Source organism: Callionymus lyra, chromosome 1 (assembly GCF_982586985.1).
Source record: "Callionymus lyra chromosome 1, fCalLyr1.hap1.1, whole genome shotgun sequence".
Lineage (NCBI taxonomy): Eukaryota > Metazoa > Chordata > Actinopteri > Syngnathiformes > Callionymidae > Callionymus > Callionymus lyra.
Genome location: NC_141818.1, coordinates 26,919,905 through 26,937,406, shown reverse-complemented (window position 1 = coordinate 26,937,406; position 17,502 = coordinate 26,919,905). Strand labels below are relative to the sequence as shown.

At 38.6% G+C, this 17,502-nt stretch overlaps 1 protein-coding gene across 18 annotated transcripts in view; it reads right to left on the bottom strand.

Annotated features, from left to right (window-relative positions):
* Positions 1-627: 627 nt before the first annotated feature.
* The window catches only part of ptprdb (protein tyrosine phosphatase receptor type Db), a 145,217-nt gene continuing 128,342 nt past the window's right edge, over positions 628-17,502 (bottom strand). For all 18 annotated transcript variants that reach the window (XM_087798394.1, XM_087798393.1, XM_087798398.1 and 15 more), the window contains 9 exons: positions 15,685-15,804; positions 12,813-12,967; positions 11,049-11,334; positions 7,184-7,362; positions 6,551-6,677; positions 4,830-4,955; positions 4,601-4,755; positions 2,934-3,069; positions 628-2,858 (listed from right to left, as the gene is read on the bottom strand). In XM_087798394.1, the coding sequence (XP_087654520.1) occupies positions 2,790-2,858; positions 2,934-3,069; positions 4,601-4,755; positions 4,830-4,955; positions 6,551-6,677; positions 7,184-7,362; positions 11,049-11,334; positions 12,813-12,967; positions 15,685-15,804 (1,353 nt within the window). In that variant the 3' untranslated portion in view covers positions 628-2,789. The remainder of the gene's footprint in view (positions 2,859-2,933; positions 3,070-4,600; positions 4,756-4,829; positions 4,956-6,550; positions 6,678-7,183; positions 7,363-11,048; positions 11,335-12,812; positions 12,968-15,684; positions 15,805-17,502) is intronic.

Genomic DNA, 17,502 nt, shown 5'->3' with positions numbered 1-17,502 from the left:
AACCAAAGGAGAACTTTGGGGATGTGCTGTGATCTGAGGTACCTGGTTTGTGCTGCATAAACATTCTTATGCAGCACAGAAGTTTTTTTTCTTTTCATGACACGACAACTAGGATTTTTATCAAGTTATAATTATTTACATTTTCAGTTCTGGTCTCATCCCTACTGAAGTTGGAGCCGCATCACAGCATTTTGCTGATGTACATGAGTTGAAAAATGCATTTAAAATGTTAATTTTAACTCTTAATTCCCAATAATTGCAATAAAATCGCTGCTCATGTTTGGCTGCTTGACTGGAAGATGATTCAGATATTGACACACAACCAATGATCAGATGTCGATCGGGCTCATCCTGACCCTGATCTGTCTTTCCCTCCGTGCTGAAAACGAGGAAGGAGAAGATTTATGATGAAGGTGAGCTGACATGAAGAGCAAGAGACAAGAAGGAATTATTACTTCAGTTTATTTGTAACAAATAAAACCTGTGTCGACAAAGAACGTAAATCCATACAGACCTGTTTCACACACTCATGTAAGAAAATAAAAAGCACTTGTTGACTTGGAGCAGAAACAAACGAAACACATCGACGGATCAGTTCAAAATAAAGATCCGAGTTACACACCATAGTTTTTATACAATTGATAAACTCCAGTTTGATCCATCTAGATGATACATCGGGTGGGCACGGGGTAGATAGAACACTCTTTTCAAAGTCGTGAAACTTCTGCTTGTGGTACGACAAAGCCACAATGTGTTTTATTTTGCACGTACTCTTGTGCCATAAAGTGTTTTTTTTTTTTAGGTGCATCATTGATCACTCTGTATAACTCTGTAGTATATACTCTGTTATTCATCGTCTGTGTCTGTGTTATTTACATATACACAACCATGTGAGCACAACAGGATCCCTCTTCAGCCAGTTCAAGTAAGACTCTTTTTTTTTGGGTCGGGTTGAACAGATAAACTAGTATTAGTGCATAGTACAAAGATAGAAAGTGCAAGTCTTCCCGTGACTGGTGCGACCGAGGGGACATCTCAAAAGTGGTACCATGCATACAAAAAACTGCAACTGGGACATCACGGAAAAGTGGGAAACAGCAAACGACGCCTCACATGGTCAAGCATTTCTAGTGATAGAAAAATGATTTCGTGTTGAAGTAGCACCGAAACTCTTCTCAGCCTCGTGACGTGAAGGGAGATGGAAACAGACATCAGACAAACACATGCGTCCCAAATTACTGTCTCCGGGTGACGGCTCTTCAAAAATCATGATTCGTTTCTTCTTCGTCTCCTGGTCTGACTGATGTGTAGAAAGGGTTTGAGAGTAGCTTGTAAAGATCAGAAAACAAACGAAGCTCTACATGTGATCTGTACGTCTCAAGACATTGACGCTGCTGCTGGTTCTATTTCCTCTGACACGTTCCAGCCTCTTGAACTAAAGTCATTCAAAAAAGAAAGGAACATAAAATACCGTGACAAAAAACACATACATTCAACTGACACACACAATTGTACATCCGTATAATATACACAAACCAAAATCTTTGAAAATAACTTTATCAAAATAGGCGTCTAATATAAGGCACTAGAAATCTAAAAATAAAATACTCAGATGCTGTTGAGAAACATGACGGATCGTTTCCTTGTTTGTCTAGACACGTGAAAGGATGACATCGTCGAACCACAACTGCCACGCAACAAAGATATCTGAGAGGTCAAAGGTCGCCACATTGAACAGTGGAGCAAATTGCATGTCTGAAAAAAGACACCGTCGTGAACGTCATCGTAACCATTGTCATAAGTGGCACAAAATATCAAATGAATCTACTTATTGCACACAATCAGTCAGAGAGCAAAGTCAAGAGGTGAGCGTTCCAGGGAGAGGATTCCTGCTTCCTTCTCATCCCACTCCCGCTCCCTGTCTGAGACATTATTGTTGGTGAAGCTTATTCCATCCATTCAGTGAACGCCTTCAGTGAATTTCTCGTCTTCGCGTGAAGGTGTCCGGAGCCTTTTCATTTTTCATCGATAAAAGTTCCGACATGCAAATATGTGTGTGTGGAGGAGACGGGATACTTATGACGGCGCTCCTCTTCATGATGGGATGGAAACACTTCTGAACATCACAGCAACACGTACAGAAAGAAAAGACAGAATGGAAAAGAAAAAGGTGATATTTTTGCCTGTATAGACAAAGTCAGGAGTCAAAAAACGTTGATATATTTCTTTGAAAAGGGAAATATTTTGTGGTGAACATGTAAGTTTCCCTTACGTGTTATTGTGATCATAAGGTTCCACTGGTGTTTATTACTATAGTATAGAAACTTCAGTCTGTTTTCAAACATAAAACAACGATTAATACTTCTTTGTGCTCAGTCTCCAGTTGGCTTTCGGGTCTCCACACGGTTGCTCGCATACATACAGATATATATATCGACGTATATGTGTATGTATGCCGAGCAGGACAAACACAGCAGTGTTCAGGTGATGCTACACTGGTGGTGGTGGTGACATTGGTAAAGCCTGGTGCTCGAAGCAGGAACAAACATGATCAAGAACTGAATGAAAAACTTGATTTTCTAGATCAATTCCGCGTGAAGGGGGGTGGGGGGGCACCCTTGTCAAGCAGGTTGCTATGGCTCAGTTAGTGGTGCTGTTTCTGGGACGAGCTGATGGTCCCTCGCTCACTTTGCATGTCGTGGCCAGATTTTCCAAAAAAACATCACGGGCGTGGTGCACTTTGGTCATGTGACCTGGGAGAAGTGCACCAGGGACGATGTGCACCGGCTCTATGTTGCATAGTGATCAAAGCTTCCCAGGTACTCCAGACTGGCCCGGTAACAGAACTGGTACTGGTCCTGCCGAGAGGATGGAGGTTGGGTTGACAAAGAGGATTGACAGATGAGCGGTACTGTTGGGGGGGCGGAGCTTACCTCTGTCTGGACTGTGGCGGGTCTCTGTGTGCGCAGCATCTTAACCGTCTGAAAGATGTCCACCACTCCCTCGTACCTCATCCTCTCCAGCACGATGCTCAGCGTGATGAAGACTCCGGTCCGGCCCACTCCAGCACTGGCGACACGGCAACAGGGTGAGGATCAGGAACATGAGTTTGGTTTTAATGGCATTGATAAGGTATCATAGAGCTAAGCTAGGAGCCTTGAGTTCAATCTCAATGTTGTCACCAAACACTACAGAACTACTTGAGCTTTCAGCCAATCGTGTGACCTACAGACGATCACGTGACGACATAAAAGCACAAGTCAATTGAGGTTCTTAAAGACAGGTCAACTTTGCTTTCGATGTCTGAAAACATACAATACATCTCACGTTCTATCCGTGGTTTTGATGTCACAGGATTATATCACACTCAGATCAACATGCGTCTTTTATACCAACATTTTATATTGAATTGAAAGGGATTTGAATTTAAAAACAATGCATTTAAAAGGCTACCGATGAAAAACTATTGAATTTAGAACATTTTAATTGATTAAATACTGCAATAATATTATTAAATTATTAAATTAAAAACAAACTTAACATTAACATATAGAAATTATCGAATGCGATTCAATGCTTATAAAAAACTACATTCAAAAATGTGAAATTCAACCATTCAATCTTCAGTCTGTGATATACTTCCATATACATACGAGTCCGACCAAAACTTTCTTTTGCTCACCATGGATAGTGGTGAGACAAGAATTGAGAAAAATAATCTCCTTGTTATGACTCTTAAAACTCTGGCTCTTCAACTTTTAGACTCATTGTAATTGTTACACTTAAACACAGATTCTAATATTGACTTTTCAACTTTCTGTTTGGACTGTTCAACTCTGAACACTCTCAACTCTGTTCGACTCTTCTACTTCTTCTGTCTTCTGACACACACTACTGTCTTAGCCTCCACTTTCAGTTGCTACTCTCCAGTCACAGACCTGTTTATCTTCCACTGGCAAACACCTTGAACGTCACTCTCACTAACCTCATACATGTTCTTCACCAACCTCACATACTTCTCTGAAGCTCCGACCAGCTCAATGTTGATGCATGTTTCATCTAACATGAAGCAATATGAGCGATGACGGTGAGAAGTGTTGCTGCATCTTTCTGAAGGTTTCTAAACTTTTCAAAAGAAAGTCTTGACACGTCACAAAGACTCGTTGAAATTATTTTTCTGGTCTTTTCCTACGAGATAAACTCCGCCTTCTGGTCGAACGGTTTCCGGACATTCAGACTGGATTGGCGGACATATTTATTTTATTTTATTGTAACCCAACAACAGACTGAGCAAACACGGGTTTCTAACCACGATGTCATAGTTTCCAAGTTCTGAAGAAAAGGATGTAGATTTTTGTACTCAGCATTGACGTCGTGTTTGAGAACTCCCTCACCCTCACCGCTGAAGCAAGGCATTTATTATTAAGCACAGAAGTAAAACTAAGTGCGGGAATCCTCACCCTAGATAACCTGAGACCACGAAGCAGCCATTCTTCACAAAACTTAACTACTCCTGTGTCAAGTTGTTTTATTTGAAGGTCAACCAAACTTTTTTTTTTGTAAACACATTTCTTTCTTTCACCCTTGACGCCACGTTTACCTGCAGTGCACAGTTATTGGTCCATCCTGGCCAAACTGTTCCTTGGTTTTGTGCACCTGGCCAATGAAATCGATGAACCCTTCCCCTGACTTTGGCACTCCTTGCTCCGGCCAATCCGTGAACTGGAATTGACGGACCGTCCGTGACTGGCCGTCCTGGAGAGAACGCAGTGACTTTTAACGGTGCTGCTGAGTTGACATTCATTTTGAGAAGAAGAACCGTCGCTCACCCTGGCGTCCGTTACTTTGAACTCTCGGAGGATGTACTGGGGCATGTTGTACTCAGCCATGGGATCCACCACGAAGTACTGGTACCTGGCAGAGCGCTCGGCCGGCCAATACTGGTGACACTTTTCCTGCAGAGGATAATATGTTGCAGATATGAGGATTTTTTCTTACTTAAAAAAAAATAAATACATGTCCATCTCAATCCTTTCTGAAGCAGAGTTGGTGTTATATCTCCATTCTTGTTCACAGGCCGTTGATTATCTTATTTCCAATAAACACAAACTTGGATGATTTATTGTCGCTCAAGGTCAGAGGTTACCCTTTCAGAGACCGGTTCCTGGCATGAAGACATCTCTAATTCTTGTGTTTCTTCCCCACACATGCAGTGATGAAAATACCAGTCGTGATACAATTATAATAATATTATAAAGTAAATTTGATAAACATACTGTAGCTCAGAACTTTACATCACTTACACTCGAGGAGAATATCACCAGCACAACTATAAGCACATTGGCAACTTTTTTGCAAACATACAGTAAGTAAGTAAGTAAGTAAGCAAGTAATTTTTATTTGTATAGCGCTTTTCTAGACCAGGGTCACAAAGCGCTTAAAAAATCAAAACAATATTCAATAAAGTATATACTTTAAAGGGCAAGATAAAACTGATAACACAACAGGAGTTCCAGAAAATCAAGGAAAAGCCTGAACAAATAAGAAAGTCTTAAGATGTTTCTTGAAGGAGTCAGTAGACTCCATCAAGCGCAAAGAGAGAGGAAGATCATTCCAAAGCTTAGGAGCAACAGCCTGGAAGGATTTCTCTCCTCTGGTCCTGAACCGTGTGCGTGGAACCATCAGTAGATTCTGATCCACAGACCTCAGAGCCCGAGCTGGGGTGTAAGGCTGGATCAGATCAGTGAGCCTGACGATGAACAGATCTGAAAGTAAGAGCCAGAATTTTAAAGTTGATCCTGAAAGAAAGAGTTTGAAGGATCGGAGAAATGTGAGTTCTTCTACTTGAGCGGGTCAGAATTCTCACTGCAGAGTTCTGAATGAACTGCAGGCGAGACAGCTCCTTCTTGTTAAGACATGAAAACAAACTGTTAAAATAGTCTAAACGAGAAGACACATTGATTACAAGATCCAGATCATGTTCCAACAAAATTTTCCTAAGTTTAGAGATTTTTCTCAGTTGAAGGAAACCGTTTCTGGTCAGTTTTCTGCAGTGTTGAACTAGAGACATGTCTTTATCAAATACAAGACCCAGGTTTCTTAGGCTCAGTTTGACAGACTGACCTAAGTCACCCAAGTACTGACTCAACCCTGGAACCTCATTATCAGGAGCAATAACCAGAGTTTCAGTTTTGTCCACATTTAGCTGCAGTGTGTTTTCACTCAGCCATTGTTTGATTTCTAGCAAACTTTTTTACCGAGGGGAATCAAGTTCAGCAAACACACATTTACACATATGTATACTTGATCTACATCAGCAACATCCCACTTTCACCCACTTATACCTTCCACCATTCTCTCCATTCCTCAACCCTGTTGAAGAGTTTTTCTCGGCATAACGGTGGAAGTTTCATGATCTCTAACCCTCACCCAACCATGGAGGAGGCCTGAAGCTATCAGCGATACAAGGATGGATTCGCCATTCCGTGCGTGTTCCGTGTGTATTTCTCACTGCGTTTGTGTTACTGTGTGTGCGGGAGTGCGTTCATACCCGTCCCATCTCTCTCAGCTTGGTTAGCATGACAACGATAGTGGAATTGTGTTCCCACAACATCCTCCAGTAGTCCTCTGTAGTCTCGGCTAGAGGGCCTTGAGTTGCTATGTAGGCTTTCTGTTGCCTGTAAACATGCAAAAACAGATGATAGATATCATCGTATCGCGACACCAGACTTGTAAACACTCTCAACCAGCAGCTTTCAAATGATACGCCGGGGCTGACGGGAGGAGTCGTCATGTATAATGTTGACATTTTGTCGACATTGTTATTTGCAAAAAGAAGAAAACAATAGAATGGAAAAAAGCATTTAAAAATACACTGGAAAAATGAGTTTAACAGCAGGGTGGAAAAACAACAACAAACCAAAGTGACAAGAACACGACAGAATGGATGGTTTTTACACAGCTACTTAGACAGAAACCAATCGGATGGACCTGCTGTGTGGTGGACCTGATCTATGGCCATTATTATTATTGTTTATTAATCCCTGTAAATGTAAGATAAGTGTGAAGCGACAAAAACTTACAGTAAATCAAACGACCATGCTTCTTTTCCACAGGAGTTGTTCAGAAGTCACACTGGAGTGTGTGTGGTATGTGTGTGTGAAGCTGTGTAGCAACCACGCACCTGTATCCATCAATGAAGCTGGCGTTGATATAGTCGGATCCCTCCACCCCTCTGATTGGCTGCAGACAGACCCGGGTGGTCTCGTAGGGCATGATGTTCACCAGCCGGTTCTTGAACTTGTTGCAGGGCAAGTTGGCGCTGACGAACCGCGACGTGTGCGCCTTCGCACTGGCCAGACGCTTCAAGGTGAAATGAGAAGTCAAGATGAGTCGGAGGAGCAGATCAAGAAACTCACTGGACAAATTCATACATTTTGATGCTATTGTAATAACAAGCAGGAAGAAACTGACACACATCTACAACAGAGGCTATTTCATGAGGCTACAAAATGGATGATTGACACACAGTTCTTCCATTAATGCAGTGGTGGGAACATTAATTACAGTTCTTAAGGGCCACATTTTATACATTGACTGTTGTGAGGGGCAAACAATCAATAAAAGAGAAAGGTATAAAATCAAGCTAAATATGCTAATATTATTATTTTATATAACGTTTTAAAAAAAAAGCAATATTAAAGGTTTTTTTCAAATCATTTTTAAATCACGTTTAAATGTGCAACCAAATGTTGGAAGAACCACTGTGAATTCAATCATTGAAACATTTCGTAGAAAGAACAGGTATGTATAGTATTGGACAGTAATCCAACATCTCATAATAGCTCATGTTTACTGTACATTACTGTCAATTTACTCTGCACCACATAGGATTGAAAGACAACCTCACAGAGGTGAAAGAAGCCACTTTTTACCCCGCAACAAGAGGAAGACATTTGTGCAATGGTGATTGCAAACAATGCAATACAGTTGAAAGCGCTGTCATAGAAGATAACAATGCATTTGGCAATATTGAATCTTTCCTGTTATATTGTTCACATTTGTGCACAGCTCTACCAAATGTTTGTTCTTAATAAGTGACTGAAGTGTATTTTTCTTTTGCACAAATGCTGTAGAATTGCAAAGAGCATATACAGTAAAAATGTGAAACATACGTATTCAGTGTCTTGTACTCACTTACTCCCCTAACTACAGCAATGTGTAACTTTACTGTAGTTTTCAAATGGCTGTACAAGTAGTGTATAGGGCTGTCTTGAGCATTTTCAGGTAGTGTCACCGAGTTCTGACCTTTTTTTTTGCATTGGAAAACACTGAGAGAATAAACTGTCATAATGAAAACATGACACAGCCATTTGACTATCTTGTTTTATGTTTTATTTTGATGACACTGGCATTAATACTTGCTTTTGAGGAATAGACTATCCATTTTGAGCAAGTGACGTACTTTTGCGGGTTATCCACTAGTTTTGCAGTTTGCACTTATTGTTTTGAAAAATGCAAAACTGCTGTGCAAATGTTAATAGTGATGTGAGAAAAGCAGCAAAGCGACAAAAAAATACTGTAACAGCAGAGAAAAAACTGTAACATGTAACTATTAATTGCGTTTATTAATTGTTGAGCTTAAACAAATGAAAGCTGTCACGACCTTAAGAAGCATGTGGTCCGTAACTATGCAACGCTGTGTCAAGTACTCTGACAATACCACAAACGTATCCTTGTTCCTACAGTATCACTATACATTGAAATATATGGTTACCTCTATATTGACACAGAGCTAACACAGGGGTTAAGAGGGTTTGTCTTGACTCTGCTGGCCGGAGGACACAGACATGTGTGAGTGAATGAACAAAGAAGAGGTGCTGAGGGTGAATGGTGAACTAAACGAATTAAAAAGAGAGAGAGAGAATGGGAAGAGGAAAACGAAGAGATTGTCAGGAAACCACAAGGCCCCACACTGTCTCACTGAGCACATGTGAACCTCTGGTGATCCTGCACCGGCACACACACACTCGCATGAACACTGACGCTCACACACTCGACCACGAGATGACAAAAGTTAGAACTGAAGACAGAACAACAGGCGGAGGAGAACCGCAGACTGCTCGGGCAACAATGGGGCTCGTGAACTCGGCTCGGCACAGCTGAGGTCAGCGGAGGGTGGAGGGCGGAGCGGCGGAGAACAGGAAAACCCTGTCATGACCGCACGTTGGTCAGTCTCCTTCTTTCATCCTGGTCTCCAGTGTCAACACGGTGAAATGTCCACGTCATTTGGTTTGGACCCGACGGGATCTTATCACACGGCTCTGAACCTGTTTTGAAGTGGCGTTGCTATAAACCTCCACTTGAGTCTCAAAGTGCTAAACCAGTTAACTCTCTATGAAGGAAAGAAAAACAGTCACGTTGTGGTGTTCCATTACTCCACGCTGCCAAACTCTCTCCCTTACTTTCCTGTCTTCCCACAAACGCCTCAATAATTGACTTCAGATATTCATCCTGCACCGGCAGAAGAAAAGTCCTGATTAAAGTGTGAACAGTGATCATGCTGATGGTGCTGCATGAAGGAAAACTGCCCCCCCCCGCCACCCCTCTTTCAGCCTCTGAGCGATCTTAAGTCTCTCCAGGAACATTTTCAACCACCTGCTTCCAATTCAGACGTCTGTTGGTTTCAATGTGCTGGGCCAGACGGTGCTGCAGGAGATTTGTCGGCAAAGGAGGAAAATGTGGTAAACAAAGAATTGGAATTAGAGAGAGTTTTCGTTCAACTTCGTATTAACAGTATCGGCTCCAGAATGGGTCACATGGCCTTTCCTTGACTCTTCTAGGAACCTTCTACCTGTCGTGCTGCAGCGCTCCTGTGCCACTTAAACCTTTATCAACACTTCCTTACCTTGAATAGAAATGGCTCATTCCCATCATGGACAAACCTTCATATCAAGACTTTTATTTTATTTTACAGCTCCTGCTTCCAAGCTTTTGTTTACATTGTGAAAATGAACAATCAAACAAATGTGTTTTAGGAGACGTAGCAAAAAAGAAACTTTCATTTGTTAACGTGTCTATACATCCCCTGCCCTCTTAAACAACACCGGTAACATCCCTGAACCCTTCCAGGAGCCAAGGTCTGAAGCACTTTTGTACCCACAATATTGATCGTATCAATTTTCGATCGTTTTGGTTTTTAAATCTTCTGTGTTAGACTTAACCTGACCACACCGTAACACCTTGTATTTTGCCCACAGTACTGCATATTTAAATTTCACGTCTATAAATCCATGTCGAGATCCTTCTGCATGCATCAGCTCACTGTGTTTCGGGTCAGTGAACATCAAAGTAACATGTTCCATGTCTTGATCGGCCGGGACTCCAGTCTGACAGATGGATAGATAAACTTTATTGATCCCTATGGAGTTACTTATTAGCCTGTTCTCTGGAACTGTAGTTTCCGTATTAAATCCTGAACGCTTTTTCTAATTTAGGGTGTTTTGCCAATTTCTTTTTTTTTGTCAAAAAGTTGGATTTCTTTCAAGCCTCATGTCCACTTAATGTCAGTAAAGCCCAAATAACTGCTGGACATGCTAAAAGAAGGGAAGAGGTACACGACTGTAGGTCGCTAAAATAAACAGATCATGGGTTCAGTATATATACAAGCAGTATCACATCAGAGTAGTATCAGTGTGATGTATTTTACGGGGTAAGTAAATAATGAGAATTTCATGTTTGTTGTGTTACAAAGTGGAAAATGTTAGTGAGGGTTCAATAAGGTATTATGAGGCCTTTATGTGTATATAAATAGTGAAACACTTATTGGATTTCATTTATTTCAAGGGGGTTTAAGGACGTAAAAGGCATAAACGAGGGGCCACTTCATATTGAAGATTACTCTTTAATTTATCTAAAAGTAAAACGAAATCCAGGACAGTTAAGTGACAGGAAAACCCATAAGAAAGACCCAAAGAACCCAAAGAAAAGACAATGATGAAGACACAAGCGTTTCGAAGGAGGTTGGACTTTGAATCTACTTCACCCACCTTGAACTCGATCTCCATGCCCGTGACGTTCTCGCCGGGCTCGATCTGCGTCAGCCTCTGGATGTAGGAGTACAAGTTCCTGGCGGGGACTTCGGTGTTCCCACATGTCACGGCCTCCAGCACAGCGTCGTAGATGAAGATGTACTGGTCCTCCGTCTGGACCATGTAGTTTCTTTGGGAGCGCATCAGCGTGACGTGGCCGTAGATGTCCACAGTCTTTTCATGCTTGATCCGCTCCGTCATGCCGTCGATCACAATGAAGCAGCCCGTGCGACCCACTCCGGCACTGGACCAGCAATAAATCATGTGAGCGGTTTACTATCTCAGACATCAGGTGATGTAAATTAAATTTTCCCACTTTTTTCCAACTTTCTCCGGTCCCAGTATTTTCCATACAACTGGAGCTTATCATAATGCAGCTATAATAACAACATTTCCTGAAGATGCCAGCCAGCAACATTTACCACAAAGGACGGAAAAAAAAAAATCATATCATCGATGAGTCAGCAACGCCGTCTTGCTGGCATTAGAAAAACCCTCTCCTATCAACATACAATCCGGAAATATAATACGTTTACCAGCCCACCCAAACACTTCACGTTTATTCGCTGAGCTAGTCACTTAATGGTAAAAGAGCCTGACCATGCAACTTCCTGCATAAAACCCCCTGATATGGTTCAATTAAAACCAGTGTGTGTGTGTCTGTGTAGGTGTGGGTGGGTGTGTGTGTGTGTGTGTGAGAGATCGAACTCATTGTTTGATTCATACGGTGCCTTAAGAGACATTGTGATGGAGTCCTGGAAAGATAATTACATTTGACAGATAATCCTGTTAGATAGTCCACCTGCTGCCTCAAGCTACCACTTTGTCCCTCCCAATGGCTTTGATTTCCATTCTTAGACATATCAGACAAAATCTAGATGTTCTCATCCCGGCGTGTTTTATTCTTCACTGCTCTTTTTGCTTCACATCCTACAAAAAAAGCTTTTTTTCCCCCATGATTTTGAATCTAGTCGGCCTTCTTCTTTCCCCTTTTTAATTTGATTCTTTAATTTTTTTTAACGAATAAATCTCACATCTTCATGATTTATACCTCCAGTTATTGATTATTCTGATTAATCTTCTTTAGATAACTTCCCATGAACCAACGTAGATACTTTTAAAATACTTGACCATCAAGAATAATAATAATAAGAAAAAAAAGTATTTGTGGTAATTACTTTGAACTCAAAGTGTATCATGAAAACAAACCTCAAAACCTCAAAAACGATCATTATCCAGACATTCTTCTCCCCACTAACCCTATCTATACTCTTATTTTTCCAATATTTATAATACTTATGACATCTCTGAACATCTGCAAAAAATAGATTTCTAGATATCTTCAATTAAGGCTTTGAGGCTGTTTCCATGAATGATAGGAACGTCCATTCATGAGCAGAGTACAGGAACACTTTCAAGGATTTTTATCATTTGTTTCACGAGGAATAGAGCAAAATTGTTTCCTGAGGACCAGTGAGACAGAAATTTAGAAGCAAAAGAGACAGATAAATAAAATAATAAAATAATAAAATGAATAGACCACTTATATATAAATAATAATTAATAATAATTATAAATAAATTATAGTACACCACGATTAACCTGCTCACACAATGTAACAATACAATAAGAAAATACTGTTTGAAGTATTATGTATATTCCAAACAATTCTCTTGCTGTTGCTTCACAGAATGTTCACCGTCATCAGTCATCTCCCCTCACCTGCAGTGGACGATCATCGGCCCAGCATCTGGAGGATTACAAGCCTTCACTCTACGCAGGAAAGCCAAGAATGGTGTGGGGTGTTCAGGGACTCCGTGGTCAGGCCAGGCCGTGAACTGGAAGTGACGAACCTCTCGCTTTTCGTTAGAGCCACTCTGGATAAAGAACCAGACAGACAGTGTAAGCAAATGTTTACCTCTCTCATTTTGGAACTTGCTACTGCAGCATAAACTACATATCATCATATACATACCTTATATATTGTATCTATATACAGGCTATAGAGACTATATCAATATGTGTATTAATGTAAATGGTCTATATATACACAGACTATATCAATATATATATAATCTATATAGACTTCATCGATATATACACACTATATAGACTACACCTATATATAGTGACTATATACACTACATCAATATTTACAGTCTATATAGACTTCATCCATATATACACACTATATAAACTACACTTATATATAGTAACTATATAGACTACATCAATATATACAGTCTATATAGACTTCATCGACATATACACACTATATAGACTACACTTATATATCCAGTCTACAAGGCAATTATAATTCTTCAAGGGCCACATTCAATTCTGTGAATGTTGTTAGGGGCCGTCGAGAAAGACGAGAAGGCCATGACATTTATTAAGCTTAATAATCAGCAATTTTATTCTTGTATATATGAGTTTTTTTCAAAACATTTTTTCAATTCACTTAAAATGGAATTAATATATACCGGTACTCGAAAAAAGAGAGAAAAAGTAAATAAGTGTTATGTGTAAATGTAAATTGATAATAAATACAAAAACATATGTTAATGCATTACAACCATTTATACAGGATCATACTTTCAACAGACTATATAGACTACATCAATATATACAGACTGTATATATACAGACTATATAGACTACATCAATATATACAGTCTATATAGACTTCACCAATATATACAGTCTTTATAGACTACAGCAATATATACAGACTATATAGACTACATCAATATATACAGTCTACATAGATCTCATCAATATATACAGACTATATAGACTACATAAATATATACAGACTGTATAGACTACACTAATATAAAGAGAATATATAAACTACAACAATATAGACAGACTATATAGACTATATTAATATATACAGACTATATAGACTACATGAATATATACAGACTATATAAGCTACATCAATATATACAGACTATATAGACTACATTAATATATACAGAATATATAGACTACATCAATATATACAGACTATATAGACTAAATCAATATATACAGACTATATAAACTACATCAATATATACAAACTATATAGACTACATTAATATATACAGACTATATAGACTACATTAATATATACAGACTATATAAACTACATCAATATATACAAACTATATAGACTAAATTAATATATACAGACAATATAGACTACATTAATATATACAGACTATATAGACTACATTAATATATACAGACTATATAAACTACATCAATATATACAGTCTATATAGATTACATTAATATATACAGACTATATAGACTACAATAATATATACAGACTATATAAACTACATCAATATATACAGTCTATATAGATTACATTAATATAAACAGACTATATAGACTACATTAATATATAAAGAATATATAGACTACATCAATAACTACAGACTATATAAACTACATCAATATATACAGACTATATATTACATTAATATATACAGACTATATAGACTACATTGATATATACAGACTATATAGACTACATCAATATATACAGAATATATAAACTACATCAATATATACAGTCTACATAGACTTCATCAATATATACAGACTATATAGACTACATAAATATATACAGACTGTATAGACTACACTAATATAAAGAGAATATATAAACTACAACAATATAGACAGACTATATATACTACAATTACAGGTATATACACAGACTATATAAACTACATAAATATATACAGACTATATAAACTACCTCAATATATTCAAACTGTTTCGAGTAACCTACTATATACAGACTATATAGACTAAATTAATATATACAGACTATATAGACTACATGAATATATACAGACTATATAAACTACATCAATATATACAGACTATATAGACTACATTAATATATACAGAATATATAGACTACATCAATATATACAGACTATATAGACTAAATCAATATATACAGACTATATAAACTACATCAATATATACAAACTATATAGACTACATTAATATATACAGACTATATAGACTACATTAATATATACAGACTATATAAACTACATCAATATATACAAACTATATAGACTAAATTAATATATACAGACAATATAGACTACATTAATATATACAGACTATATAGACTACATTAATATATACAGACTATATAAACTACATCAATACATACAGTCTATATAGATTAAATTAATATATACAGACTATATAGACTACAATAATATATTTAGACTATATAAACTACATCAATATATACAGTCTATATAGATTACATTAATATAAACAGACTATATAGACTACATTAATATATACAGACTATATAGACTACATCAATAACTACAGACTATATAAACTACATCAATATATACAGACTATATATTACATTAATATATACAGACTATATAGACTACATTGATATATACAGACTATATAGACTACATCAATATATACAGAATATATAAACTACATCAATATATACAGACTATATAAACGACATCAATATATACAGACTATATAGACTACATTAATATATACAGTCTATATAGACTACGAGGTGGACAAGTATGAAGCCACTTACCTTGTAGAGTGCAAACGTTCTGACGGAGTAGGTTGCCAGCTCGACTGTGTCCAGCAGCGTGACCTGGATGAGGCCGTATGTCTCTGTGCCCCGAGTCGGCCAGTACTGGTCACACTTCACCTAAAATAAGATGAAACATTAAAAACCGGAGATGACGTTTCTTCTTACAGGTGTGAAGTCGAATCAGTGATGGTGTTTTATTTCGGTGCATTAAGTGTTGAAATCGTGACAGACGTGGAGGAAGAGAAGGGATTCTTGATAAGCCTTATCTTATTTAACTCCAATATGACTCGAACTAAAGGTCACAGAGGACTGTTGCAAACCTAAAAGTGATCAAGCCAACAAGTGGAGCCTCTAAGTGGTGTGAAAGTGCGCCACACACAGGCAGGAGTGTCGCGCCTCACCTTCCCCGAAAAATCAGGTGACCATATTTGTATTTCTCCAGCTAAGAGACCACAGGAGTAGGAACGAACCCAGAGGACGACGAGAGGGACGGGGAGAGGAAGGAGGAGGGTTTTGGCAGAATCAGGCCAGACCAAACGTTATGTGCTGATCCCTGCAGTCTTCACTTCAAAGACAGCAGGGAGATCGGCTCAGCTCTCTCTGCATTCCACTGCTCCAGACTGGGGGATTAGTCATTTTGGCCCGGGACATTCAGGCAGTAATTGCAGCTTTTCAACTCTTGTTTTCCCACCAGACTTTGAGACACTGTTCGGACCAGAAAGACCTTGGCCAAGTCGAGGGTCGTGCCGAACTCCAAATATGGGATGGAGAATGCCAACAAGCGGAGCATCCAACTATATGTGATCTGCTCATAATCATTCACACACTGATTTGTTTGCTTTAACTAATTGAAAAGCCCGTCCGCGGTCATCTGTTCTGCACTGAACACCATAGGACGCGTTAAATACCACTAAATAATTGTCTTCATTAAATCTACCACACTCCGAGAAGACCGTTTAGGAGAATTACGTTGATAAAAAGTCAAGGCTGAATTGCAGACTAAGCATTATGTTGTAACTACATGACTGAGCAGAGACTTTGGATCTTGCTTTCTTTTATGAGTCTCTGCCTACTGGTTATAATGAGGCTTTCTGAAGTCTCAACACTACAAGGGGACCTCACTATGATGTGCCTCACTCTAAGATGTGCCCAAAAAAAATGTATTTCTGTTTCTGTGTTTTAATTGCTCTGTGATGTTTGTGAAGCTCAGATGTGGCTCGACTTTCAGCTTTGATCATATTTCTTCAAGCCTTGATCAGCTTTTGTTTTTTATAATGAGGTTATGAGGATGAAGCAGGACAAAAAGCTCAATGAGATATACTTTATAAGATAATATCTCTCAGTTTCATTGCAAATACTTAAAAAGGAAACATATCTGACTTGTTTTCCTTGTTATCAGGTGTCTCTTTGGATCACAGCTTGTGAGTTAATGCACCACAAACATTTTAAGGTCTTTTAAAGATGTTCAGCTTTTGTCATTCACTTGTATGGCTTCTAATTGGTGCTGCTCATGCGTCCTGTTTTGTCCAGAACTAGAACAGAAAACTTTATATTCGATGAAATCAAAAATATAATAATAACTCAAATTATACATAATATCTGTTTTCTTCATTTGACATTGACTAAGGGTCTCTAGGTTTGATCTGGCTGTAATCTACATGAACCATCAGCATCTTTTTTCAACCCGAAACAAAGGAACCAGTTCGATGTGGACGTTAACTGTTAACTCTCTGCATTATTAAACCTGGGCCAGGATTGGGCCGAGCATGCAAACTTCTGACACTAATGTGCTCCGTTTCTGCACTGTGGTGGCAA